The sequence below is a fragment of the Arvicanthis niloticus genome, chromosome 1, assembly GCF_011762505.2.
Source record: "Arvicanthis niloticus isolate mArvNil1 chromosome 1, mArvNil1.pat.X, whole genome shotgun sequence".
NCBI lineage: Eukaryota > Metazoa > Chordata > Mammalia > Rodentia > Muridae > Arvicanthis > Arvicanthis niloticus.
In genome coordinates, this window is record NC_047658.1 from 151,977,953 (window position 1) to 152,004,761 (window position 26,809).

Genomic DNA, 26,809 nt, shown 5'->3' on the forward strand with positions numbered 1-26,809 from the left:
ATTTAAATGTGATATTCTGCCTTTCTGGATGGAGCCTCTTAGAATGACCTAACCACCAAAGAACCAGATTTGTGAACAATTAAATTTTATTTTTATAAAAATTAAAATGGTAACGTTTCTCACAGCTGGCCTGGGGAGCAGCTAGCCCAGAACCCCAAACTGACAGGTTTCCTTTGTCCTTTCTTAGTTCAAAGCAAAACCAGACCAGTACTCAGATACAAGCCCCCAGCTCCAAGGTGTTGGAAAGTTACAATCTGACTGAGGAGGAGGCTGGGACCAGCAGAGGCTCTGGCTCCTGCACAGCTCTGTCTGTCTGAGATGGTGAGAGCCCTCGCCACTCTGTAGGCTGCAGTGGTGCTGTGCAGGGCTGGGGGCAGGCTTGACCCCACTGTAAACACCTAAGTTCAGGTACATTCTCCTAAGAGCACAGGAGGGCCTGTGTCAGAGTCAGCCCCAGTGTCCAGGACTCAGTGCTTCAGGTGCCAGGGCTTAGTGGCCAGAGACCTAGGAGCTTAGCAGGGCTGGGAAGAGGAGTGAGGTATCACTTCACCTGCCAGGCAAGAGAGGTCCCTGAGTAGCTGGCTTGCCCAGCCCATAGGCAGGGGAGGTCTGTCACGGGTTTTGAAAGTCTAGGCCGTGGAGGTTGTAGGACAGCGCTGCATAGAGATGCCTGGTGGTGAAGCGCAGGCAGTACACAGGACTGCTGAGTGGAGTCGACGTCAGGGGGAAGGCCTGCAAGGGAGCATGGGAGGGAGAACTCAGTAGGAGATGGGGCACCCCAACTCAGGACTTCAGACCAGTGAGGTAGAAGCTCGAAGCCCGCTTTAGGTACACCCTTGGCCGCGTCACCTGCTTTCAGATACAACCAACCCACAGTGAGTCTTGACATCTCAGAGGCATACACTGGGTGGGACACTTACATGCAGGCAAGCCCGCTGGCGCCGGTCCCACAGCCGCACGAGACCATAGTAGGAGGAGCCTGTGGCCAGCAGGTGGTTGCCATCTGTCTGTAGGCAGTAGAAGGTACTGTCGTGAGGCTCCTCCCACTCCATGACACATTTCCTGTCCAGGAAGAGAGAGTGATACAGAGGGGTTGGGAAGCCCTCCAGCCCAGCTTCTCCAGGGATAGAGACAGGTTAGGGAGCCCTAATGGGCTCAAGTAATGTGAGGCCTGACTCACCAGATTCCTTAACAAGCAGACCCACTGGAGCCTTGGGCCACAGAGGCAGCGCATCCCATCTATGGTTTCCCTGGAGACTACCTGACAGAAGACCCAGTGTAGAGGCGCCGAGAAACGCCTGCCTTTTCAGTCTCCCAGGCCAGTGACCAGCGCAGGCTGCCTAAGGATAGGGAATCTGACCTTGATATGGCCTTGCTGACATGGAGTCTCTGTGCCCTGGGCTGACTCAGGACTAAAGTGTCCGCCCCGTCCAGCACACTCACCGGGTACTTGTACGGAGGTCCCAATAACGAACATAGGTGTCATAACCGCAGGACAGCAGTGTCGAAGGGGACTCATACATGACATCCAGCACCCCAGCCCCTGGGGGAAAGTCACTGCCCAGGTGTGTGACCAGCTGCCCACTGGAAGAAACAAGGGCAGACGTGAAAGGCTGTGCACCTTGGCACCCCTGCAAGAAGAGGGCTGAGGGAAGATATGCTGGGCCACTGGACCTCCAAATAGCAGCCTCACCCCTCCCCCAGTATCCCAGCCCCTAGCTGAAGCCTCAGTGGGGCAAATGCAGCAGCCCTCTTCCATCACACCTGCAGGCCGGCTGCCTGCTCCCTCTGGGGCAATGAATGGGTCTTGCTGAAGGGGTCGGCCCCCCTCAGAAGCACACACTTGGTTACTTTATACTCCTTGATCTGGCAGGTCATGCAGTTCTGAGCTGTCTGAGTCCAGTGCCTTAATTCCTGCCTGTAATCTGGGGCTCAAACCTTATTGGGGATAAAGACCACACAAAGGGAGAAAGGAGAGTCCTAGGAAATGTTAAAACAAGTAAACACCTTTGTGTCCAGGGACAGAAATAGCTGAGAAAGCAGCTTAGTGTGCTGGTCCCTGGTGTTCTCGATCTCTGGCCCCCAGCCCAGGGCTAACACGCCTCTATGATCACAGCCCCCAGCCTGCTGGGCTCCAGCCTGCTCCCCCACCCGGACCCCACCCGGTGGCCGAGAACAGATTACTAAGAAGAACAATTTCTTTGTGACTGTGTAATTCCCTCCGTGACCGCGGCAGTGGGCAGACCTCTCACCCCATGCCAGACCCCTAGCAACCACGTAGGGGGGCCCCTTGGCCCTAGCAACTGCCCCTCAACATCAAGTGCAGCAGCTAATCCTGTGGCCAGGGGATGGGTGGATGTATTGAACTTCTGCAGAATGTCTGGGGGATGACGGACGAGAGGCACCCTCTAGGCCCAATGCCTCAGTCTCCTTTTCAAGGCCCTCCTTCATGGTATGACAGGAGAATGGAGGCCATGGACACATCACAGGGATGCTCAGGTAAGAGGCCTGAGCAGTCATAGCAAAGGACTTGAAGCAAGCGAGGCTGCCAGCCATGTGTCTAAATGGAGACCATGCTGTCCCCACCACTCAGACTCTTACCCAGCCTACTCCCCCAAAAGCCACCATCTCGCAAAGTATTGAAGGAGGAGGCTGGGACTCTCTTTACCTACGTGCTCTTCACTGTGAACACGGAAGGCATCTAAGGATCACTACTGCGTACACTGAATGGTTATGTCCCAGATTGGCACGTCTGTGCCCAGCCACCTTCCCAGGGATATTCTTGATGTATGCAGTGGCCCAGTGTTGGCCTGGGGATAGGCTTGTCACAGAGTGGTGGTGGCACACGCCTTTGATCCCAGCACTCAAGGGGCAGAGGCAGGTGAATCTCTGTGAGTTCAAGGCTAGCCTGGGCTACAAAGTGAGTTCGACTCTTACACAGAGAAACCCTATCTTGAAAAAACAGCACACAACTAAAACAGAACAAAAAACCAGACTGTCTTCCAGGGACTGGGGTGGCAGACCTTTTCTCCCCAGGTCAGTGTCTGAGATAGACCCTGGGCCTTGCTCCCAGAGAGGCCCTGCCTTTCTAGACCAACCACCAACCACGACAGCCATGGGAGGTGGGAGGAGTCTATCTCAGGGTACACTTGGGTTTGTGTACACCAGGTGGGAGCTGCTGTCCTGCACAATTCTCCCTTTCCAGATTGTGGGCCTGCCCACTCCATTAGGAAGGCTGTAAGGAGTGATTGAGGAACTCTCCCCTTTAATCTGTGGAAGTAATTTCATGTTTGTTTGAAATAGAAGATGAAAGACTCAGGGTAGGGGTGGAGTCCAGTGGAGCCCCATCTGCCCACCCCGTTGCTGGGATTCTGAGAGAATGAGACCTGGGCACCCACTGCTGGTGGGGTCAGCAAACAAGATGGGGGCGCATCCAGACTGAACCACTAACCTGGATCCTGTTCACTACCCAAGAAGGCCCAATACAGCACAGCCCGAGGGGTCTGGAGGAGACCCTTGGCCTAGCCTGAAAAGTTTCTGCTTCTTTCTCTAGGACTCTCAAGTGGCCACACACACTTTAAACCACAATAAAAAGATACACTTTCTTTGGCCTTGAGGCTCAGGCTCCTCAAAGCTCTGTTGTAAAGTGCTGCAAGGTTAAGTTCGGAGCATCAACTGACACACCAGGCTCTGGGAAATGGCCTGTCTCTTCTAATAGTGGCCCAGCGGAGCCGCAGGAGCCCTGCTGGGGCTTTGATTTGGGAAAACAAACAGAAATGGCACCATGGGCCCTTCAGGTTCCCACCCCAGGCCCAATTTACGTAGAAAACTGTAGCGTGGCTGTTGTACTGAGGGAGAGGCCGGTTGGTCGACAATGGCCCTCCAGTCTGTCCTCGTCCCCTCCTGTGCTGCTGTTCTTGCTGCAAGTGTGTTCTTGTAAAAACGATTAGATTGCAATTTGTATAACGTGGTGACCCCCAAATTCAGACATTTCACCCCTTTTCTCTGGAAAGAATGTTAAGAATGCTTCTCAGCTTCTCACTGTGGGGGCAGGGGGGTGGTGTGTGCAGAGCCTTGGCTGTCCCACAACTTGTGTGGGAATAGGGCCGCAGCTCAGAGCCCCAGGCCAAGACAGGAGCACAAACTGGGCTTGTCACTATAGAGTCAGACAAAAAAGCCCTTCTCCAGCTCTTGTAGACAAAGCCTCCAGGAGCTGCTGCAGGCTGGGGACCCCCACACCCTAGCCTCCAGAGCCTGACTCCAGCAATTCTCTTTCTACCCAGGGAAAGATAAAGACAGATGGGACGGCCTCAGGGTGAGCCTGAGGAATGACACAGGCCAAGTCCGTGCTAAAGAAGCCCTGCTCCCCTGGCACAGTCTGCAGCCATCTCCGTGAGGCTCTGGTACCTGGGCAGGAAAAAGCAAGCCAAGTGAGACCATATCCCTGGGGAGTCTCTCAAAACAGAAATCAGGTGGTCTGGTCCCGACTCACCCTGCTGACCAGGAGAAAGAGAAATAATGTATTACCATTAGCCAGTGGACAGAGGCATTTCCCTCCCCTCTAGCCTGGACCCTGCAGAGTCTAAACACCATGCTGTGTTTCACTGGTGTGTGTGTGTGTGTGTGTGTGTGTGTGTGTGTGAGAGAGAGAGAGAGAGAGAGAGAGAGAGAGACAGAGAGAGACAGAGAGAGACAGAGAGAGACAGAGAGAGAGAGGAAGGGGGAGGGAGGGAGAGAGAGAGTCTGTAGACCAGCCAGGTCTAACTCAGAGATCCACTTGCCTCTGCTGGGATTAAAGGTGTGTACTGCTGCTGCCGCCAACACCACCTTCCAGGGAGCCCACCTCACACTCACCCCTGGTCTACACACTCGCTACAGGCCTCTTGTCCTAGAGATACTCTGAGGCTCCCGGCCCACAACAATGCGTGCTACTTCTAAGATCCTCATGTCTGACGGTGCTCCCTGGAGCCTGTCCTGGATGTTGTGCTTCCCTTTGCATGTCAGGACTCCTCATCCGGCCTGTGCTACCCCGAGCCAGAACAGTGGTTCTGGGGAAAAGACAGCAGCATGACAAGCATTTACTTCCTCTCTCCAAGGGCAAATGGCCAGGAAGTTTCATCAGGCCCAGGGATCATTAAAGAAAGTAATGTTCCCTCTTTTCTTCTCCCTTAACAATTAATTGAGCACCGGGCAGTGGTGGCGCACACCTTTAATCCCAGCACTTGGGAGGCAGAGGCAGGCAGATTTCTGAGTTCAAGGCTGGCCTGGTCTACAGAGTGAGTTCCAGGACAGCCAGGGCTATACAGAGAAACCCTGTCTTGAAAAACCGGAAAAAAAAAAAAAAAAAAAAAAAAAAACAATTAATTGAGCACCTACTATATGCAAAGTCTCATGCTTTAACAGAAATCACAGAATGTGAGCTGTGTTATAAAGGACACACTGTCCCTCCTTCCAGTGAGTGTTCAGTCCAACGAGGAATAAAGTCTAAATTCATACTCAACTAACAGAAAAAAAGAACTTTCTATGAGGAAAATTGGCATTTTGGGTGTGGGGAATGAGTGGTTCTTTAGTTAGTAACAGGACTGTGACAGGCAGTGACAGAGGTGATGAGGCTTGGCAGGGTGAGGGAGGGGACACGTCCCAGTCTCTGGCACCCCGGCCGCAGGGGCCTGCGGGTGTGCTCTGGGGCAGGGTCGTAGTCTCAGATCTGCCTCAGGTTATGAATAAAGGGAATACCTTCAAGTTACACACCACGAAAGCAGTCCAGGAGACGGGCTGAGCTGCAAGAGCAGCCTGGTGGTGCCATGAGGGGATGGAGATGCCTGTGTAGGCTTTAGGTGGCAGAGTAGCTGGACCTTGATAGCAGCTCACATGGTTGAGTCCCTGTGTCTGGGAGGCACCACACTGAGTGCTTCATATACTCTGGTTCATGGAGTCCTTACATTGGCCTGGGGTCTCTTAACCCCACTTTACAGATGAATAAGCCAAGGCTCAGGCTGCAGCTGGTAAACAGAAGTCGAGACCGCAGAATGGGCCTGCCTGCTCTACCATATACTCTTGCTGGTGGCTTTTCCCACCCTTCTCTCCCACACACAGTGCCTTAGCTATCATCTGTCCGGTCCCACAGTCAGCCTGCCCCAGTAGACATGAGGTCCAGCTTCAGGCCCTCACTTGTGCTTTGCAGGCCTCTGTCCCTCATGAGTGCCTAAGGGTCTGGTCCTCAATGGGAACAAGAGATTCACGGGAATATATCCCAAATTAAAAAAAACAATTCAAATGTCTTTTTGAAAGGTTGCGGGTGCCACAGTGTATGTATAGAAGTCGGGGCAATTTAAAGGACTCAGTTATCTCGTCATGTAGGTTCTAGGGCTCAAACTCAAGTTGTCAGGCTCAGTGAGAAGCCTCTCTCTGCCCACTGAGCACTGGGCCCAGACTCCAAATGAAACCGCGGAGGATAAAGAGGTGATACTCAGGTTTTTCATCCCTGCCACATCAGATATGAAGAGAAGGCACACAGTGTCTGTCACATGTATGTGTGTGAGCATGCATCCCCTCCAGCACCCACCAGAGCACACGTGTTCAGACACAATGGCTCAAAGGCCAGGCAGCCAGGCAGCCAGGCAGCCCACTTTGTACTGCTAACAAGGCGACATAATTACAGGAAAGGGCAGCCGGGCAGATAAAAGGATACAAAATTTCAACATCTGTTGCCATAAAGGGAGAAGGAGAAGTGAAACGCAAAGTATCAGTTTGGTGTCAGCAGGCAGAGAGCCAATTTCAAAGAGTTGAGGGGGACAGAGGGGACAAGAAAGCAAAACCAAGGGGGGAGAAAGAATAAGAAATTACAGGGTTCCTTAAAGAAGTAAAGAAAAGAGAGAATGAAAAAGCTGTCAGTAATACTTTCAAAGGAGAAGGCAGGTACTTTCAAGAGGGGCAGTCCCGTAATCACCCTGACTGAAGGCCAGGCCCCTGCACAGGGGCGGGGGAGAGGAAGAAGGCCAGGGCAGACAAAGCCACATCTGGGTGGAACCGGGCAGGCGTGATGTCCTCAGCACACCAGCCTGGGCTAACCATAGTTTCCACCTCTATCCATGTGACCCTGCCATTCTGTCGTTAGCCTTCTGTTCATATCCTGTCCTTAGCACAACCTGAAGCTATGTTCCCAGCATACCTGGGGCGGGGCAGGTAGCCCTTACAAGTATGCTAACTTAGGACTCCATAGAAGAGGCCATGGGGACAGATCAGGGAAAGCTTCATGGGGGGACAGTACGAGTGCTGACATGGGAGATTTCCTTAGGCAGAGCTGCCCTGAGCAAAGTCTAAGTAGGTGGGAAACCCACTCTGCCCTTTTCCTGAAGAGAAGAGATTTAGTACCTTCAGCACAGAAATGAAAGCATTAACAGAGAACAGTGGTGGCCCCGGCATCAGAGGACAGAGAGGTAAAGGGTTTGTGTAGGGACATGTGAACACACATCAGCAAGGTGGACTACCCAGAGAGTTCAATGCCTTTAGAACAGTGAAGTCACCAAAAGCCCCCTACCTGCTTTCGTACCTCACAGTCCCCGGGATGGCTTAGGGCAAAGGGTTGGACCCCCTGTGACACCTTCAGGTCTGGAGTCACGGGCTTCTCCATCCTGTAGCTTACCTGTCACAGCCACAGGGGACCCAGAGTGCTCTGCTCTTAGGACCAGTGCTAGATGCAGCTCAAATGCCCCTCGGTAGAAAATGCAAGTCCTATAGTAACAGCAGACTCTGGGGAAGGTGACGTCAGACCCCTCAGACCTACTCCACCCTCCAGTAGCTAGAGGTGTGTGCACCCGGGGACTAGCCTTGTTGAAATGCAGACAGAAGACACAAAGTACACTCTGATTTCTCCAGGCCTCTAGCTAAAGAATAGGGATGGCTTAGGCACAGTTCCTCAGAGCCTAACAAGACTACTTCAGTAGTTGGCTGTCACCAGGAGTTGTTGGCAGTTGAAAATTGAATACTGGGCCTGGAGACTATCAGAAATTGAGTCCTGTGTACCTTGCAGCTGTGAAGAGGTCCCATCTTCCTCACTGGAAATCCCCTCTTTTGGGGCTTAACTTAGTGTTCCAATAGAGGAAAAGGCTGAAAAGGAGATACAACAGGCAAGCTCCGGCTAGCACCTTCCTCATCCCTCTTCCCTGCTTAGCCCCTGGGTACCCTGAAAGGATTGTTGGTCATTCTGAATACAGGGATGGGTACCTGAGAGATGAATGTGGCAATAGCTCTAAAGGGGACAGAACTGGCACCCAGTGGGATAGCTGTACCTTGGGTGTCCCAGCCCCCACCATCACCTAAGGGTAGCCCAGATGCTGAGAGCTCCCTCCCCCCCCCCCCCCCCCCCCCCCCCCCCCCCCCCGCAAGTCAGCACACACATAAAAGAAAATTCAGGCTGTGCTCAGGTTTCGGTGGTGACAGGTTAAAAGCAAAGCATCCAGCCAGTGCCGCATTCCGCCCAGCCAGCGTCCTGCCGGCAATACCTCTCCACCTTGCAGATTGCCTGTCAGTCAGGCTTTGGTGTTATTGAAAGATCAAACTTGGTCCTGCCTGTTCATTACCTTAATCCTGTTTTCTACATGGCTTTATTATCTGCTTGGGCTTCTTTAGGAAAGACAGCTCAGAGCTGTCCTGGCCATCCGTTTCCTCCCACCAGGGCATCTCCTCACCCCCTGTTCTACTCAGTTCTCTAAGCTGATCACAGTTCTGGATACAGGGCAGACGTTTGCACAAGGTCTGGCTCCTCCCGTGGGTGATGAGGGCAGTCTGGGGCTAGAGAAGAGGCAATACCATATGATACCAGGGTGGCCCTGTCACAGGCAGAACCCAGAAGCTGGCCAGAGAATACAGTGACAACAACTCATTAGGTTCCAGGGCAACCGGAGACCTCAGTTGTCTTGTGCCCATTCTTACTTCGGTTCCTCTTGAGTTAAGGACGGTGTCAGTGTTGGGGTTGATGACATCTAGAGAGTTCATGAAAGTGCCATTCAAAGAGCCAGCCCCTTAGAACACCATCCTGACCCTAATCCCTCCAAAGCAGCAGTAGGCAGCTCGAAGATCATCCAGTTGAGACGCTGCTAGGCCATGGTGGTGTACCCAGACCACCATAAGCCTCTGAGCTGGGCCCAGGCAGAGGACATGATGGGCATGAGCTTCAGCTGTATGGCTGACTGAAACTGCTGGCACAAATGCCCATGCCTGGACCACAGCCCTACTGGCAAGACCCTCTGCAGGGCCGGAAATCCCCTCTCTACTGGCCAGAGGCCACAGGTATTCTGGGAATTGAGAGGTGAGATCCCTACAAACTCTTTTGTTCTGAGGGAGAAGGCAAAGGATGCAGGGGTTAGGCAGTGGGGGCGTTTTCACAGTTATTCAATCACAACTGCTACTGGTAGTTGGGAACATTGAATTCCTACTTTTCAGTTCCCACTGTGGAAAGCAAAGTTCAGAGAAGTCCTAGATGAGGCTGGTAAGTGACAGTGCAGTTTTGAGTGGGAGCCACTCAGAAGCCTGAAAGCTTCCCAGTTCCTATTGCTTCCAGCACTCAGCCCTATGAGAGAGGGTGCCTCTTGCCTCAGTTGTAATTACAAGGAGAAGGATGGGTGGCAGTTGTACAGAATGAATTCATGAGAACAAATTCCACAGTGTGTAGGATGCCAACAGCCCCAGGACAGGAGACCACAGGAGCCCTAGAAGTTCTAGCTAAGTTGACAGTGGTGATGTGACCACTTACTGCATTGACAAAAGCAGATCTAAAGTGAGGGAGATCTGAATCTCCCACGAGACTACACTTGGACTTCTCAGTGCTCAGAGGGACTGAATCAGAAACTGTAAGGTAAACATGATCCTGGAGCCAGCACGAGGACAACTCCATGGGGCACCACTGACCCCCGCTCACATTCCTTCCTGTTAACCAAACCCTGATTCTGCAGCACCTGCCCTTCTCTCTGCCAGTTACTGTTATGTTTAGGGGAAGCTGGCTCTTCTCTCAAGCCAGAGGCAAAGCACAATGGCTCCATCCTTGCCTCTTGCCAGGGTTTGGTTTAGGATAGACCTTGGACATAGTTTTGACAATTTGATGTGAGGAGAAACCTGCATTCCTGGGAAAGGCTCCTTCATTGTAAAATGGTCCCAGACACACTCAGGTCTTCCTTCTACTTTTGAGTGTTGTCTTATGAGTTGGTGGCCCTGTTGTCATCAAGCCTGAATGCAGGGGCAGAAGCCACTGTGACTGCAATGGCAGGGGAAAGCCGAGTGAGGATGGCCCTTCAAGGTCTGGAGCCACCCAGCTCTGGGCTTTTTGGTATCTTTGATCATAATTCCATTCTTGTTTGAGCTGCTTGAATTAGATTTTCATTACTTAGAGCCTAAAGCTACGGTTAACTGATGACTTGTTTATGAAGAACAACTAAGGAATAAAATGGTGGGCCTGGAAAAAAGACGACCCCAGAGGAGCAGGCACATGGTTTCCAGACAGCTCCTGGAGGCCTGTTCTACAGGAGAGAGTCAACTTGCTTTCTGCCTGGGCACACAGATCCAGGAAATGAATGGACCTCAATAAACAGCGGGCATTCTGATCCTCAGAGCTCAACAGAGAGACAATGTAGTTTGGGAAGCCTCTGAGCATCCTGTCCCTGTTCTCAGATTTACTATCACAATGTAGAAGAGCTGCTCAATTCAATGTCTGGTGTTGAGCAATCCCCTGGAGAGAGCAGCTGTGGGACACATGCTTCAGAAAGAAGACACAAGGAGACAGGGCTGGAGAACGGGACGGAAGAGTCAGGCAATAAACGGCCTTATTCCTGCTATTCACTGTGATGCTCAGGCTCGGGCTGAGGAGCTTGAGATCTGCCACAGCTGATTAGAGGAAAGTCAGTAGTTTAGATCAGAGTTTTAAGTTTGAGGGCTGAAGAGATGGCTCAACAAGAACACTGGCTGCTCTTCCAAAGAGCCCAGGTTCTGCTCCCAGTGTCCACATGGTAACTCACAACCATTTGAAACTCCAGTTACAGGGGATCCCACACCTTCTTCTGGCCTCCACAGACACCAAGCACACAGACAAATACATGTACACATACACATAAATACTGAAAAGTTTTCCTAATTTAAAATCTGTTCTACAGAAGACATTAAAAGGACGAAAGACAAGATCCAGAAGATACCTGTATATCACATATTTAACAAAGGACTAATTCTAGATTACAGAAAGCTCAGAGGCTGGAGAAATGGCTCAGTGGTTAAGAGCACTGGCTATTCTTCCAGAGGTTCTGAGTTCAATTCCCAGCAATCACATGGTGGCTCACAACCATCTGTAATGGGATCCGATGCCCTCTTCTGGTGTGTGTGAAGACAGCTAAAGTGTACTCATATGTATAAAATAAATAAATCTTAAAAAAATATATAGAAAGCTCAAAACTCAACATTAGAAAAGCAGTGTAACGGGGCATGGGCATTACATGGGCATTTTGCTAAACAGGACATACAGATGACAAGTGAGCATGTGAGCATAACTCATCATTAGCTATCAAAAATCAAATTAAAAATCATAATATCACACTAGAATAGCTAAAATACAAAATAGCAACAATATCAAAACATTGGTCAAGATATAAAGAAAACCAGATACCTGGTACTCTGCTAGTGGAAATGCAAAATAATAAAGATGTGCTTTAAGAAAAAAGTTTGTTTGTAAGTAAAAAAAAAAAAAAGTCTAAGCAATTGTTTTCCTTGGTATTTGGCCCAGAGAAATAAAACTGCATGGCCACTTTAAACCTATGCATAAATGGTCATAACAACTCATATGTCCCTTAGTGGGTGAATTCTCCAATGGAGAAAGAAACTTTGGTGCATCTATGGACTATTATGGACTACACTCAGAAATACAAAGGAACGAGATACTGACATGTCTATAGGTCTCATTGCAATATGCTGGGTTTTTTTAAACTAATTTTTTTTTGTTGTTGTTGTTTTTTGTTTGTTTGTTTTGTTTTTTGAGACAGGGTTTCTCTGTGTAGTCCTGGCTGTCCTGGAACTCACTCTGTAGACCAGGCTGGCCTCGAACTCAGAAATCCGCCTGCCTCTGCCTCCCAAGTGCTGGGATTAAAGGCATGTGCCACCACTGCCCGGCTAAACTAATCTTTTAATTGTTTGTTTTGTTTTGTTTTTTGTTTTTTTTTCTGAGACAAAGTCTTACTATGTAGCTTTGGCTAGCTTCGAACTCACTCTGTAGACCAGGCTGGTCTTAAACTCATAAATATCTGCCTGTCTCTGCCTTTCTTATGCTGGGATCAAAGGTCTGTGCCACCATGTCTGACATTATAAAGCTACTCTTAAAAGGTAACAAACTATATGATTCCATTTACATAATGTCTTCAAAACAACAAAATTAGAGGCAGAGAGCATCTAAGTGGTTGTGGGTGTTAGAGATGATGCAGGTCCAACTGGGAAGAGTGTCTGAGGCATCTCTATCTTGACTGTGGTACTAGGTACAGAAAAAGGCCCGTGGGATTCCACTGCCAGTGCTCTGCTTCTGACAGTGTTATACAAATGTTTTACAAGCACCCCTCTGATCTCTCTGTAACATCCTATAAATATACAATTATTTCAAAAGAAAAGTTTTTGGTTGAAAAAGATAACAAACAGACTAAAACAGACTAGCAGATAATCAGAGAGTGAACTAAGCTTGCTGACTGGAGAATTGTGAAGAAAACCTGATTGTGTTTTAATCGTCCAACACAATTATTTTATGGGTTCTAAAGGCCACCGTTGAAATTTATGTTATAAAAGTTCTCATCTGGCCAGGCAGTGGTGGTGCATGCCTTTAATCCCAGCACTTGGGAGGCAGAGGCAGGCAGATTTCTGAGTTCAAGGCCAGCCTGGTCTACAGAGTGAGTTCCAGGACAGCCAAGGCTATACAGAAAAACCCTGTCTCGAAAAACAAAAAACAACAAAAAAAAAGTTCTCATCTGAGAATAAATGACACAGCGGGGACCTCTCAGAAGAGCTCTATTAGATCCAGGTGGTTACTTTCAGCTGTACATGAGCAGACTCACCTGCCGCTCACTCGGCAACACTGACTTGTCCAATCACTCAGGTGATTTCAGGGGGCTACTCAAGCTAACCTCAAATAACTCCCCCAAAATGCACTGCAGCTGTTGGTGGGTGGCAGGTGGCATTTCTCCTGCCTCCTCTGGTACCACTAGGCTAACTGAGGCAGGGGCTGATTAGCTAGCTCTTCTTTTGTCGCCCGGCTGCCCCAGCCCTGCCCCCACTGAATGCCACTGTAGGCTTACGAATCTCTTACCTGTTGAGGTCCCAGATTCTCAGAGGTGAGAAGTGCCCACAACAAGCTGTTCCAGTCACAAAGGAACTGCCAAACAAAAGGAGAGCAGAGTTAGAGCTGGCTTGTCAGAACTTGTGGCGGAAATGGCTACACATTAGAAATGCTGGGCTCTTTGCCCAGGGATCACGGGGTTAAGCCAGAAAAAGAAACATTGAGAGAGAATGAGGAAGTATCTATCACAGGAGTCTCTAAGACAACTTGGTGTGAAGAGGGATGCATCCTCCCAAGGCTGTCTGACTAGAGGCTGTGGGGCTTCAACCATGGGTGAGCTTGTCATGTCACCTCTGACCACAGAAGCAGCAGACCTCTGCATGGGCAGCTCTGGGCCCAAGGCAGTGTGAGCTTATGAGAATGTACCTGCATGAGACTTGAGAGCTCAGTGCTCTAAGACCTCCTAAGCGCATCCTACAGGGACTGACCATTGAGACCCCAATCAGCTGGAGACTGGAGACATTCCAAAAGGGAAAGAGTTGGGAAACCAGGCATGGTGGGGCTTTAATCCCCACTAAGGAGGCAGAGGCAGGTGAATCTTCAGTTTGAGGCCAGAACTCAGGCTAGTCCATAAAAGAGAAAGCCTGTTTCAATCCTCCACCCCAAATAATTGGAAGGCTCTGACAAAGTTGTACAAACACAGGGCAAATAGGAAAGCAAGTACATCGCCAGGAATATATTGTATCTTCCAGGGAGCTGAGCCAAGTAGCCAGGCGTGCTGAGGAATGAGGTATGAGCTGGGAAGAGTCTCTAAGGGTACTGTGGACACTGCCAACAGGCAACTGAGAAAGAACACGCGGTTTCCAGAGTCCCTCAGCATGGGCGACATAGGCAGTCTGCGTGGTTTCAAGCTACAGAGGCTAAAGTTCGGTGGGAGGGATCAGTCTGATAAGCCACAATACTAGGGTGAGAGCATGAACATCCGAGCTAGAGCAGACCTTTGGCAGTCATTTGGGAGGCATGGGAGGGGAAGCCTTAAGAAGCCTAATGTCAATCAGTAAGGTTAAAGGCACTGGGGTGAGGGTGGGCCAGGGCCCCACATGTCCTGCACTGGGGAAGGAAGACTGGATGCATTAGTGATACCTCAACCACATAGGCAAACAGCTCATTGGCCTGCACTGCCCAGCATCTGTACTCAGCTTGTCAGTGGGAGGTAGAGTTCTACAGAGAAGGTTCTGAGGAAGGCAGTGCTCTGGACAGTGCAGCTGGTGAGGAGCTAGCTACAGGTTGCTGGTGAGGGAAATGTCTGGGCAGGCACTGGCTGGTTTAAGTACCAAAACTGTAGACTACTGCCCACCTGTCATCTCCAAACAAGCAAGGCCAGACAAGACATCTGAGGCTCTCATGCCTCATGTCAAAGCTTCCTCAAGGAATATGACAGCACCCCAACTTCCTCTTCATCGACTGCCAGCAGCCATTCTACCATAAAGTGGCAGTGCCAGGCAGCCAGCGGACACCAAGGAACCAAACTACGGAGTCAGGAGGTGTTACCCTCGCCTCCCTTCTCCTACAGTTTTCTCTTTAGTGTAATCCATTAATAACTGGTAAAGCCAATTACCTTGGGTTGGAAACATAATAGCTACTTGGAAATCATTGGAGCAGGCAATTGGGCTCTCCAGACTTTTGAGGACTTGAGGCCAGGTAAAGGGCGCCAGCGCAGACACAGGCATCTCTAAAGGAAGTCTCTCAAGGCTTCTTGGCCACAGGCCTAAATTAGCCTCAAGGTAAATCAATAGAGAAAGATGGGGGCGGAGCCTGGAAGTTAATCCCTGCCGCTCCTGCAGCTCTGACCTCCCAGCAGGTGGGGTGGGGGCAAAGGAGGATGCAAACCCTTCCCAGGGACTCTAGTCCTTTGCTTGGCCCACCCACCCACCCCTTGCCCTGACCATCTGCCACCAAGAAGAGGGCCCCTCTCCTCCTTAATTACCTGGGCAGAACACCTATAAAAGCTTTCCCAAAGCCATCCTTTCCCCTTGCCTAGGTTCTCTGAAGCTAGAATGTCTTTCTGGCACTTAGGAGGACTTAAGAGTTTAATAACACAAAGTGATGTGAACTACAGACTGCAGACAGACTGGTCGGTTCAGCAACAAGCCTAATCCATGGGACTGCCTGGGCATCAAGGAGTCAAGCTAGCTATAGACACAGCCCCATGCCTCTTGAACACCTCCCCACTGCTGTGGGTCATGCTTTGTGCCTGCCTTCTGCCTGGTGCCTATGGTCATGATGAAGGACATGGCAAAAGCCATTGACTACCCACATTTGAAGGTAGATGCTAAAAGCCAGTGAGCCTGGTCAACCCAGCCAAGGGCCACCAACACTCAGCACCTCCCCAGCACTGTCTAGATAGAAGGTTTGAAAGAGCAATAGGTGGGGTCCTGCCTACTGGCAGTTTCTCCCCCAGCTCTCTAAGCTCCACAGCCCTTGCTCCCAAAGGTAAAGTCTGTCCTGATCTCTTGCCAGCTTAGGGTCAGCCTAACATCTGTGCTTGATGTGATCCATAGGTTTTCACTATTCTGGTTTCTATGCTAAGCCTGTTCAAGTTCTCATCGATAAAATGAAACACATGTATTCCTTCCATGGTTTCTCTTAAGAGATTCCCCATGTACTCCAGTCTAGTGCAGTGCCTAGTCCAGAGGACTGGGTATCTGTGGGTGGGGAGTAACAAGTCCCTCAGACCACATAAGCTATACTTTTTAACCACAAAGCCTTGGCCAGAAAGTAGCCTAAAATTTCTTGTCCTTTCTCAGTCCTTGTCCAGACCCTCAACTTGCCACTGACTATGTACCTTAGGCAAGCCTGACATCACAGAAGCCATAAGATACAAACTGGACACACAGGCATCCAATCAAGAAAGACACTAGGAAGTTAGGGATCCTATATGCAAGGCAAAGAATAAAAAGAAAATTCAGAAAAATGGAGGATGAGAAGGGTTGTTAACCCTTATAAGTCTGAATGAAAATGGCCCTAAAGGCTCATAGGGACTGGCACTATTGGAAGGTGTGGCCATGTAGATGCAGCCTTCTTAGAGGAAGTGTGTCACTGGGGGCAGGCTTTGTATCTCAGAAGCTCAAGCCTCGTGTGTCTCCTTCTCTTCCCGCTGTTTGTGGATCCACATGCAGAACTCTTAGCTACCTCTCCAACACTACGTCTGCCTGTAAAGCTGCTTGCCACCATGTTTCCCACCATGACAAGCCCTGAACTGTAAGCCACCCCCAATAAAATGTTGTCCTTTATAAGAGTTGCCATGGTCATGGTGTCCCTTCCCAGCGATAGAAACCCTGACTACGACAGCTCTGGAATTAGAGTTACAGGCTGTTATAAACTGTCCTATGTGGGGGTTGAGAACCACATCCCAGTCCACTGCAAAAGCAGCAAGTACTTCTTAATCATGAAGTCATCTTTCAGCCCGTTTATTTTGGTTTGGTTCTGAGAGCTGCCTGGGAACTCACTGTGGAGCTCAGGGTGGCATTGAATTTGTGGTGTCCTGCTCCTGACCCCGCCATGCTGGGATGACAGGTATATACTACCTGCTGGCTTCTGTGCATTTATTCAGGAGAAGACTTGAACAGGTGAAGACTTTGGTATTGATTGGGAGATGGGTACTGGATCTAATCCCTCACAGACACAAGGAAATGGCTGTCATTTACTATTTGTTTACAGACAGGGTCTTTGATTGTGGCCCAGATCGGCCTTGAACTCTAAATCCTCCTCATTCAGCTCCCCAAGTGATTACAAGCATGTATCAGCAAACCAAGCAACTGTAATTTATTGAGTACCTACTATGTGTCAGGCGATGAGTAAGTACATTAGTAGCACCTTCCCCCAGATCAGGAAGCTCGGGGAGGTGATAAAGTTTGCCTCTTACTCAGTTGAGCAATACGTAGCAGTACTGGAGCTGGCCCTGTTAGTTCTAGAATCCATTATATCACCCCACAAACTTCCACGGGAGATATGTTTCAAGTTGATTTTGTTTGGCTCCCAGCATGTAGTACAACATCTAGAGACATCCCAAAAGCTTCTTGAATGATGGTATGGGTGAGTCAACAAGTTGAACAAACGACCGTACCTGGAAGAGGAGAGGAAAGCCTGGCCCAGACAGGCAACAGAAGCGGCTGTGCCCAGCAGCTGTGCCCGAGGCTGCCTGGAGCTGCCCAGCTGGACTGGGCCCCAGCAGCCTGAGCCCAGGCTGACACACTTTGGCAAGGGAGGCCACCAGAGCTGTCACATCATTCACCAGCATGCCCATCAAGTGTATTCAGCTCTCTTCAGCCCGCACTGGCATTTTAATTACTGTTGGGTAAACTAATTTGTACAAATGAAGGCTGGGCTGCCTAATAGAATACGCAAGCTCTCTGACCTCTGACAGACACTGACACAAGATACAAAGGGAGCCGAGGAAGGCTTTTATCTGAGCCTTATTACTCTCTATTACTCCAATTAGTCAGGCTCCAGTGCTCCTAATTGGAGGAAAAATTGCAATTAAATCAATTTTTGATGGGCTGCAAGTGGGCTCCCGAACCGCCTTGCTTGTGCAACACTGATATTATAGCAGCAAAGGTCACAGGCTTCATAGGCACCTGGGCCCCACCCCTGATTTCCCCCGGCCCCCTCCCTAAATACTTCAAGGAAAGCCCTGGCCCTCCGCTGGCTCGGCCAGTAAGGGTGGGAAGGAGGGAGTCATTAGAACATGTCAGGTCTCATTGCTTTGCTGCCATCTGCTAACCTCCACCATGACATCATTATAGCGTAAATCCCCAAGCACAAACACAGTGCGGAGGTCACACAAACTCACTCAGGTGGGAAAGCGGGAAGGATGGTGACAGCATTGCACGGACAGGGCCAGTGAGGTGGGACCAGTGAGGTGCTCACCGGAGGTTAACACAAGTCAAGAAGGGGAAAGACTGAGGCAGGCAACAGGTGAAAATGAGGTACCTGAGCTGCAACCAACAGAGAAGCCTGGCCAACTAGGAGACAGAGAAACAGATTGTTTGGAGAGGTCAGTGAGGGTCTTTTTAGCACACATGCCCGCCTGCAGCTAAGGGAGCATCCATCGATGGCTGCACATCATGCCTGTGGTGGAGGCTGGGAGCACACTAACAAGTCTCCTGTCCAGAGTAGCTTGTCTAGGAGGGAGAAGGGCGGTGTCCAAAGAAGAGGACACAACTTTGTTCATCAAACTAGAGGAAATAGAATGAAAAGGACAGTCTGTCTGGTTTGAGTAAAATTTAAGGCAATAAACATAAGTTCTATTTCATACAGAAACTGGAATAACTACTTCAAAAGAAGAATGAAGACAGAAAAACTCACAAGTTCAGCCAGTTTGGGCTAGCAAGATGGCTGTGCATGCCTGACAACCCGAGTTCCATCCCTGGAACCAACTGAAAATCTGGATGCAGTGGCCCACATCTCTAATCCCAGCATTCCTATGGCGAGGCAGAGACAGGAGAATCACAGAGATGCTCACAGGCCGGCCAGTCTGAAGTCTACAGAACAGAAAAAATAACGGAGATCCTGCTGAACGCAGTAGGGGGAGAGAGGCGACTCCTGAAGGTTGTCTTCTGACCTCTACACACAGACACACACAATGACATTTGCACACTTACACACAGACATACACAATAATAACAACAAGAAGAATAATTTTTTAAAGAAGAGGCTTAGCCAACTCCACGGATGGTTGGTTGATTAGAAAAGGACCTGCTTTGCCTTCAAGGGATCAAGACCAAAATCATGAGTCAGACACTCTCCCTCAGAGTACAGGTAGAAGCTGGTGAGAGAAAACAGGGTACAAATGGCACTGCTTGAGAGAGCCACCGATAAGGAGACTGCGCTTGGGCAGTGCAGTGATGCACATTCTTCCCAAGTCTTCGTTATGAGTTCAGAGATTCTTTAACAAGTGTAGCTTTTAAAAGAGAAAAACACAGCTGGGAGTGGTGGCTCACACCTTTAATCTCAGCACTCGGGAAGCAGAGGCAAGCTGATATCTGAGTTCAAGACCAGCCTGGTCTAAGTAGTGAGTTCCAGGACAGCCAGAGCTATGTAGTGAGGCCCTACCTCAGAAACAAACAAATTTAAAAGGGAAAACACATTAGCTTTTGTAAGAAGAAACAACACCTAGATGCTCTTGCCCAAGCTTCATAGCCAAGATCAGGTGGACAGTATCTGCCAGCAGCAGCCTCCATGCACCTTAGCTGGAGCATCAGGACTGACCGATACCAAAGGCAGACAGAAAGCCCTAGAGAGATGGGCGTGGCAATGCACACCTTTAATCCTAGCACTTCGTAGGGAGAGGTGGCTAGATCTCTCAGTTTGAGGTCAGCCTGGTCTACATAGCAAATCCCAGATCAGATAGGGATATACAGCCTCAAAAACAAAACAAAACAGGTCATGTCTAGGGTTGCTCCATCTGCCTCTTCTCTCAACTCGGCCCTGGCTAGCAGGAGGCAAGACTGACTCCTGCCGCCCACTGCTACTGAGGTCTGGAGCAACTGTCCCAGTTAAACTCACATTGGCTCACTCCTCTCTAGCCATGCGAATGAGGGCAGGATGATGTGTAGAAGGGCAGCTCTAGATAAAGTGGCCACCTCATTTCTGGATGATCTTGGATGTATATAACCTCTTGAAAACCAATTTTAGGCGTGGTCTGACTATCTCACAGAGGGAGCATGTGTTGAAATTGACATTCCACCATGAGGTATTAGGCAAGTAGAAATCTCTGTGAGTTTGAAGCCAGCCTATTCTATAGAGCTTGTTCCAGGACAGATAAGACAACATGCACAAAGCAAACAAGAAATGAGAGATAATCCAATATTTCTCTGTTGGCTTCCAAGGGCATCTGCACTCATATGCATGGATAGATACACACACACACATACACACACACACACACACACACACACAATTTTTAAAGTAAAAAAAATTCTACAAAAAACCCCCCTGAGACTTATGAGAAAGATGATAAGAAAAACATTCACTTCAAATTGCCTGAAAGATGGTTTGCTTATTGGTAAGACATTACACTAAATGTGTTTCTGAATATCACATGAACCGCATGGCCACAGTTCCATGCTGGACTGGACAGAGACTCTTTCTGTGGCTGGCTTTGGAAGTGGTACAGGCTTAAAAAGAGATGCCTGTGCATGTGGGAAGTACAGGAAGCCTTGAATGGATGTGTATAGTTAACAATGCCCACAAGAACTGGGAAGCTTTCCCCTGTTCCACGTGAGAGCTGACAGTATACAGAAGGCACCGAGCACAGCCTCTTCCTCCTCTTAGATACTTGAAGCCTGAATTTCCTGCAGAGGCCTCCTTACTGTACACAGTGTATGGGGTTCTATGCAGCTGCTTGGTTGATGCCACTCCAGCACAGTGAGCACAGCCTGCTGATTCCAGCTTTCCTGTAGTGTGCCTGTGCTTTCCTGCAGTGTGCCTGTGCTTTCCTGTAGTGTGCCTGTGCTTTCCTGTAGTGTGTCTGTGCTTTCCTGTAGTGTGCCTGTGCTTTCCTGCAGTGTGCCTGTGCTTTCCTGCAGTGTGCCTGTGCTTTCCTGTAGTGTGTCTGTGCTTTCCTGTAGTGTGCCTGTGCTTTCCTGTAGTGTGCCTGTGCTTTCCTGTAGTGTGGTAGTGTGTCTGTGCTTTCCTGCAGTGTGTCTGTGCTTTCCTGTAGTGTGTCTGTGCTTTCCTGTAGTGTGCCTGTGCTTTCCTGTAGTGTGCCTGTGCTTTCCTGTAGTGTGGTAGTGTGTCTGTGCTTTCCTGCAGTGTGTCTGTGCTTTCCTGTAGTGTGTCTGTGCTTTCCTGTAGTGTGCCTGTGCTTTCCTGCAGTGTGCCTGTGCTTTCCTGCAGTGTGCCTGTGCTTTCCTGTAGTGTGTCTGTGCTTTCCTGTAGTGTGCCTGTGCTTTCCTGTAGTGTGCCTGTGCTTTCCTGTAGTGTGGTAGTGTGTCTGTGCTTTCCTGCAGTGTGTCTGTGCTTTCCTGTAGTGTGCCTGTGCTTTCCTGTAGTGTGCCTGTGCTTTCCTGTAGTGTGTCTGTGCTTTCCTGTAGTGTGCCTGTGCTTTCCTGTAGTGTGCCTGTGCTTTCCTGCAGTGTGTCTGTGCTTTCCTGTAGTGTGCCTGTGCTTTCCTGTAGTGTGCCTGTGCTTTCCTGTAGTGTGTCTGTGCTTTCCTGTAGTGTGGTAGTGTGCCTGTGCTTTCCTGTAGTGTGTCTGTGCTTTCCTGTAGTGTGCCTGTGCTTTCCTGTAGTGTGCCTGTGCTTTCCTGCAGTGTGTCTGTGCTTTCCTGTAGTGTGCCTGTGCTTTCCTGTAGTGTGGTAGTGTGCCTGTGCTTTCCTGTAGTGTGTCTGTGCTTTCCTGTAGTGTGCCTGTGCTTTCCTGTAGTGTGTCTGTGCTTTCCTGTAGTGTGTCTGTGCTTTCCTGTAGTGTGCCTGTGCTTTCCTGTAGTGTGCCTGTGCTTTCCTGCAGTGTGTCTGTGCTTTCCTGTAGTGTGCCTGTGCTTTCCTGTAGTGTGTCTGTGCTTTCCTGCAGTGTGCCTGTGCTTTCCTGCAGTGTGCCTGTGCTTTCCTGTAGTGTGTCTGTGCTTTCCTGTAGTGTGTCTGTGCTTTCCTGTAGTGTGCCTGTGCTTTCCTGTAGTGTGTCTGTGCTTTCCTGCAGTGTGCCTGTGCTTTCCTGCAGTGTGCCTGTGCTTTCCTGCAGTGTGCCTGTGCTTTCCTGTAGTGTGTCTGTGCTTTCCTGTAGTGTGTCTGTGCTTTCCTGTAGTGTGTCTGTGCTTTCCTGTAGTGTGTCTGTGCTTTCCTGTAGTGTGTCTGTGCTTTCCTGTAGTGTGTCTGTGCTTTCCTGTAGTGTGCCTGTGCTTTCCTGTAGTGTGTCTGTGCTTTCCTGCAGTGTGCCTGTGCTTTCCTGCAGTGTGCCTGTGCTTTCCTGCAGTGTGCCTGTGCTTTCCTGTAGTGTGCCTGTGCTTTCCTGTAGTGTGTCTGTGCTTTCCTGCAGTGTGTCTGTGCTTTCCTGTAGTGTGCCTGTGCTTTCCTGTAGTGTGTCTGTGCTTTCCTGTAGTGTGTCTGTGCTTTCCTGTAGTGTGTCTGTGCTTTCCTGTAGTGTGCTTGTGCTTTCCTGCAGTGTGCCTGTGCTTTCCTGTAGTGTGCCTGTGCTTTCCTGTAGTGTGGTAGTGTGCCTGTGCTTTCCTGCAGTGTGTCTGTGCTTTCCTGTAGTGTGCCTGTGCTTTCCTGTAGTGTGTCTGTGCTTTCCTGTAGTGTGCCTGTGCTTTCCTGTAGTGTGGTAGTGTGCCTGTGCTTTCCTGTAGTGTGTCTGTGCTTTCCTGTAGTGTGTCTGTGCTTTCCTGTAGTGTGCCTGTGCTTTCCTGTAGTGTGGTAGTGTGTCTGTGCTTTCCTGTAGTGTGTCTGTGCTTTCCTGTAGTGTGCCTGTGCTTTCCTGTAGTGTGTCTGTGCTTTCCTGTAGTGTGGTAGTGTGTCTGTGCTTTCCTGCAGTGTGCCTGTGCTTTCCTGTAGTGTGGTAGTGTGCCTGTGCTTTCCTGCAGTGTGCCTGTGCTTTCCTGTAGTGTGCCTGTGCTTTCCTGTAGTGTGGTAGTGTGTCTGTGCTTTCCTGTAGTGTGTCTGTGCTTTCCTGTAGTGTGCCTGTGCTTTCCTGTAGTGTGTCTGTGCTTTCCTGTAGTGTGGTAGTGTGCCTGTGCTTTCCTGTAGTGTGTCTGTGCTTTCCTGTAGTGTGGTAGTGTGCCTGTGCTTTCCTGCAGTGTGCCTGTGCTTTCCTGTAGTGTGGTAGTGTGCCTGTGCTTTCCTGCAGTGTGCCTGTGCTTTCCTGTAGTGTGGTAGTGTGTCTGTGCTTTCCTGTAGTGTGTCTGTGCTTTCCTGTAGTGTGTCTGTGCTTTCCTGCAGTGTGCCTGTGCTTTCCTGCAGTGTGCCTGTGCTTTCCTGTAGTGTGTCTGTGCTTTCCTGTAGTGTGTCTGTGCTTTCCTGTAGTGTGTCTGTGCTTTCCTGTAGTGTGCCTGTGCTTTCCTGCAGTGTGCCTGTGCTTTCCTGCAGTGTGCCTGTGCTTTCCTGCAGTGTGCCTGTGCTTTCCTGTAGTGTGTCTGTGCTTTCCTGTAGTGTGCCTGTGCTTTCCTGTAGTGTGCCTGTGCTTTCCTGCAGTGTGCCTGTGCTTTCCTGTAGTGTGGTAGTGTGTCTGTGCTTTCCTGTAGTGTGCCTGTGCTTTCCTGCAGTGTGCCTGTGCTTTCCTGCAGTGTGCCTGTGCTTTCCTGCAGTGTGCCTGTGCTTTCCTGTAGTGTGGTAGTGTGTCTGTGCTTTCCTGTAGTGTGCCTGTGCTTTCCTGCAGTGTGCCTGTGCTTTCCTGTAGTGTGCCTGTGCTTTCCTGCAGTGTGCCTGTGCTTTCCTGTAGTGTGGTAGTGTGTCTGTGCTTTCCTGTAGTGTGCCTGTGCTTTCCTGCAGTGTGCCTGTGCTTTCCTGCAGTGTGCCTGTGCTTTCCTGCAGTGTGTCTGTGCTTTCCTGTAGTGTGCCTGTGCTTTCCTGCAGTGTGCCTGTGCTTTCCTGTAGTGTGGTAGTGTGTCTGTGCTTTCCTGTAGTGTGCCTGTGCTTTCCTGCAGTGTGCCTGTGCTTTCCTGCACTGTGCCTGTGCTTTCCTGCAGTGTGCCTGTGCTTTCCTGTAGTGTGGTAGTGTGTCTGTGCTTTCCTGTAGTGTGTCTGTGCTTTCCTGTAGTGTGCCTGTGCTTTCCTGTAGTGTGCCTGTGCTTTCCTGCAGTGTGCTTGTGCTTTCCTGCAGTGTGCCTGTGCTTTCCTGTAGTGTGCCTGTGCTTTCCTGTAGTGTGTCTGTGCTTTCCTGCAGTGTGCCTGTGCTTTCCTGCAGTGTGCTTGTGCTTTCCTGTAGTATGCCTGTGCTTTCCTGTAGTGTGTCTGTGCTTTCCTGTAGTGTGTCTGTGCTTTCCTGTAGTGTGTCTGTGCTTTCCTGTAGTGTGTCTGTGCTTTCCTGTAGTGTGTCTGTGCTTTCCTGTAGTGTGTCTGTGCTTTCCTGTAGTGTGCCTGTGCTTTCCTGCAGTGTGCCTGTGCTTTCCTGCAGTGTGCCTGTGCTTTCCTGCAGTGTGCCTGTGCTTTCCTGTAGTGTGGTAGTGTGTCTGTGCTTTCCTGTAGTGTGTCTGTGCTTTCCTGTAGTGTGTCTGTGCTTTCCTGTAGTGTGTCTGTGCTTTCCTGTAGTGTGTCTGTGCTTTCCTGTAGTGTGCCTGTGCTTTCCTGCAGTGTGCCTGTGCTTTCCTGCAGTGTGCCTGTGCTTTCCTGCAGTGTGCCTGTGCTTTCCTGTAGTGTGGTAGTGTGCCTGTGCTTTCCTGCAGTGTGCCTGTGCTTTCCTGCAGTGTGCCTGTGCTTTCCTGTAGTGTGTCTGTGCTTTCCTGTAGTGTGCCTGTGCTTTCCTGTAGTGTGCCTGTGCTTTCCTGCAGTGTGCCTGTGCTTTCCTGCAGTGTGCCTGTGCTTTCCTGTAGTGTGGTAGTGTGTCTGTGCTTTCCTGCAGTGTGTCTGTGCTTTCCTGTAGTGTGTCTGTGCTTTCCTGCAGTGTGCCTGTGCTTTCCTGCAGTGTGCCTGTGCTTTCCTGTAGTGTGTCTGTGCTTTCCTGTAGTGTGTCTGTGCTTTCCTGTAGTGTGTCTGTGCTTTCCTGTAGTGTGTCTGTGCTTTCCTGTAGTGTGTCTGTGCTTTCCTGTAGTGTGTCTGTGCTTTCCTGTAGTGTGCCTGTGCTTTCCTGTAGTGTGTCTGTGCTTTCCTGTAGTGTGCCTGTGCTTTCCTGCAGTGTGCCTGTGCTTTCCTGCAGTGTGCCTGTGCTTTCCTGTAGTGTGGTAGTGTGTCTGTGCTTTCCTGCAGTGTGCCTGTGCTTTCCTGTAGTGTGCCTGTGCTTTCCTGTAGTGTGCCTGTGCTTTCCTGTAGTGTGCCTGTGCTTTCCTGCAGTGTGCCTGTGCTTTCCTGCAGTGTGCCTGTGCTTTCCTGTAGTGTGGTAGTGTGTCTGTGCTTTCCTGTAGTGTGCCTGTGCTTTCCTGTAGTGTGCCTGTGCTTTCCTGCAGTGTGCCTGTGCTTTCCTGTAGTGTGTCTGTGCTTTCCTGTAGTGTGCCTGTGCTTTCCTGCAGTGTGCCTGTGCTTTCCTGTAGTGTGGTAGTGTGTCTGTGCTTTCCTGTAGTGTGTCTGTGCTTTCCTGTAGTGTGTCTGTGCTTTCCTGCAGTGTGCCTGTGCTTTCCTGTAGTGTGCCTGTGCTTTCCTGTAGTGTGTCTGTGCTTTCCTGCAGTGTGCCTGTGCTTTCCTGTAGTGTGGTAGTGTGTCTGTGCTTTCCTGTAGTGTGTCTGTGCTTTCCTGTAGTGTGCCTGTGCTTTCCTGCAGTGTGCCTGTGCTTTCCTGTAGTGTGTCTGTGCTTTCCTGTAGTGTGCCTGTGCTTTCCTGCAGTGTGCCTGTGCTTTCCTGTAGTGTGTCTGTGCTTTCCTGTAGTGTGCCTGTGCTTTCCTGTAGTGTGTCTGTGCTTTCCTGTAGTGTGTCTGTGCTTTCCTGTAGTGTGTCTGTGCTTTCCTGCAGTGTGCCTGTGCTTTCCTATAGTGTGCCTGTGCTTTCCTGTAGTGTGTCTGTGCTTTCCTGTAGTGTGTCTGTGCTTTCCTGCAGTGTGCCTGTGCTTTCCTGTAGTGTGGTAGTGTGTCTGTGCTTTCCTGTAGTGTGTCTGTGCTTTCCTGTAGTGTGTCTGTGCTTTCCTGCAGTGTGCCTGTGCTTTCCTGTAGTGTGTCTGTGCTTTCCTGCAGTGTGCCTGTGCTTTCCTGTAGTGTGCCTGTGCTTTCCTGTAGTGTGCCTGTGCTTTCCTGTAGTGTGTCTGTGCTTTCCTGTAGTGTGTCTGTGCTTTCCTGCAGTGTGCCTGTGCTTTCCTGCAGTGTGCCTGTGCTTTCCTGTAGTGTGCCTGTGCTTTCCTGCAGTGTGCCTGTGCTTTCCTGTAGTGTGGTAGTGTGCCTGTGCTTTCCTGCAGTGTGCCTGTGCTTTCCTGTAGTGTGCCTGTGCTTTCCTGTAGTGTGCCTGTGCTTTCCTGTAGTGTGCCTGTGCTTTCCTGTAGTGTGCCTGTGCTTTCCTGTAGTGTGTCTGTGCTTTCCTGTAGTGTGCCTGTGCTTTCCTGTAGTGTGTCTGTGCTTTCCTGTAGTGTGTCTGTGCTTTCCTGCAGTGTGCCTGTGCTTTCCTGCAGTGTGCCTGTGCTTTCCTGTAGTGTGCCTGTGCTTTCCTGCAGTGTGCCTGTGCTTTCCTGTAGTGTGCCTGTGCTTTCCTGTAGTGTGCCTGTGCTTTCCTGTAGTGTGTCTGTGCTTTCCTGTAGTGTGGTAGTGTGTCTGTGCTTTCCTGTAGTGTGCCTGTGCTTTCCTGTAGTGTGTCTGTGCTTTCCTGCAGTGTGCCTGTGCTTTCCTGTAGTGTGTCTGTGCTTTCCTGCAGTGTGCCTGTGCTTTCCTGCAGTGTGCCTGTGCTTTCC

The 26,809-nt window shown here is 50.1% G+C and overlaps 1 protein-coding gene across 2 annotated transcripts in view; it reads right to left on the reverse strand.

Moving 5' to 3' along the window:
* Positions 1 to 68: 68 nt before the first annotated feature.
* Positions 69 to 26,809, reverse strand: part of Fbxw4 (F-box and WD repeat domain containing 4) — a 109,436-nt gene continuing 82,695 nt past the window's right edge. For both annotated transcript variants that reach the window (XM_076922781.1, XM_034496093.2), the window contains exons 6-9: positions 13,325 to 13,390; positions 1,444 to 1,584; positions 921 to 1,062; positions 69 to 732 (exon numbers count right to left, since the gene is read on the reverse strand). In XM_076922781.1, the coding sequence (XP_076778896.1) occupies positions 613 to 732; positions 921 to 1,062; positions 1,444 to 1,584; positions 13,325 to 13,390 (469 nt within the window). In that variant the 3' untranslated portion in view covers positions 69 to 612. The remainder of the gene's footprint in view (positions 733 to 920; positions 1,063 to 1,443; positions 1,585 to 13,324; positions 13,391 to 26,809) is intronic.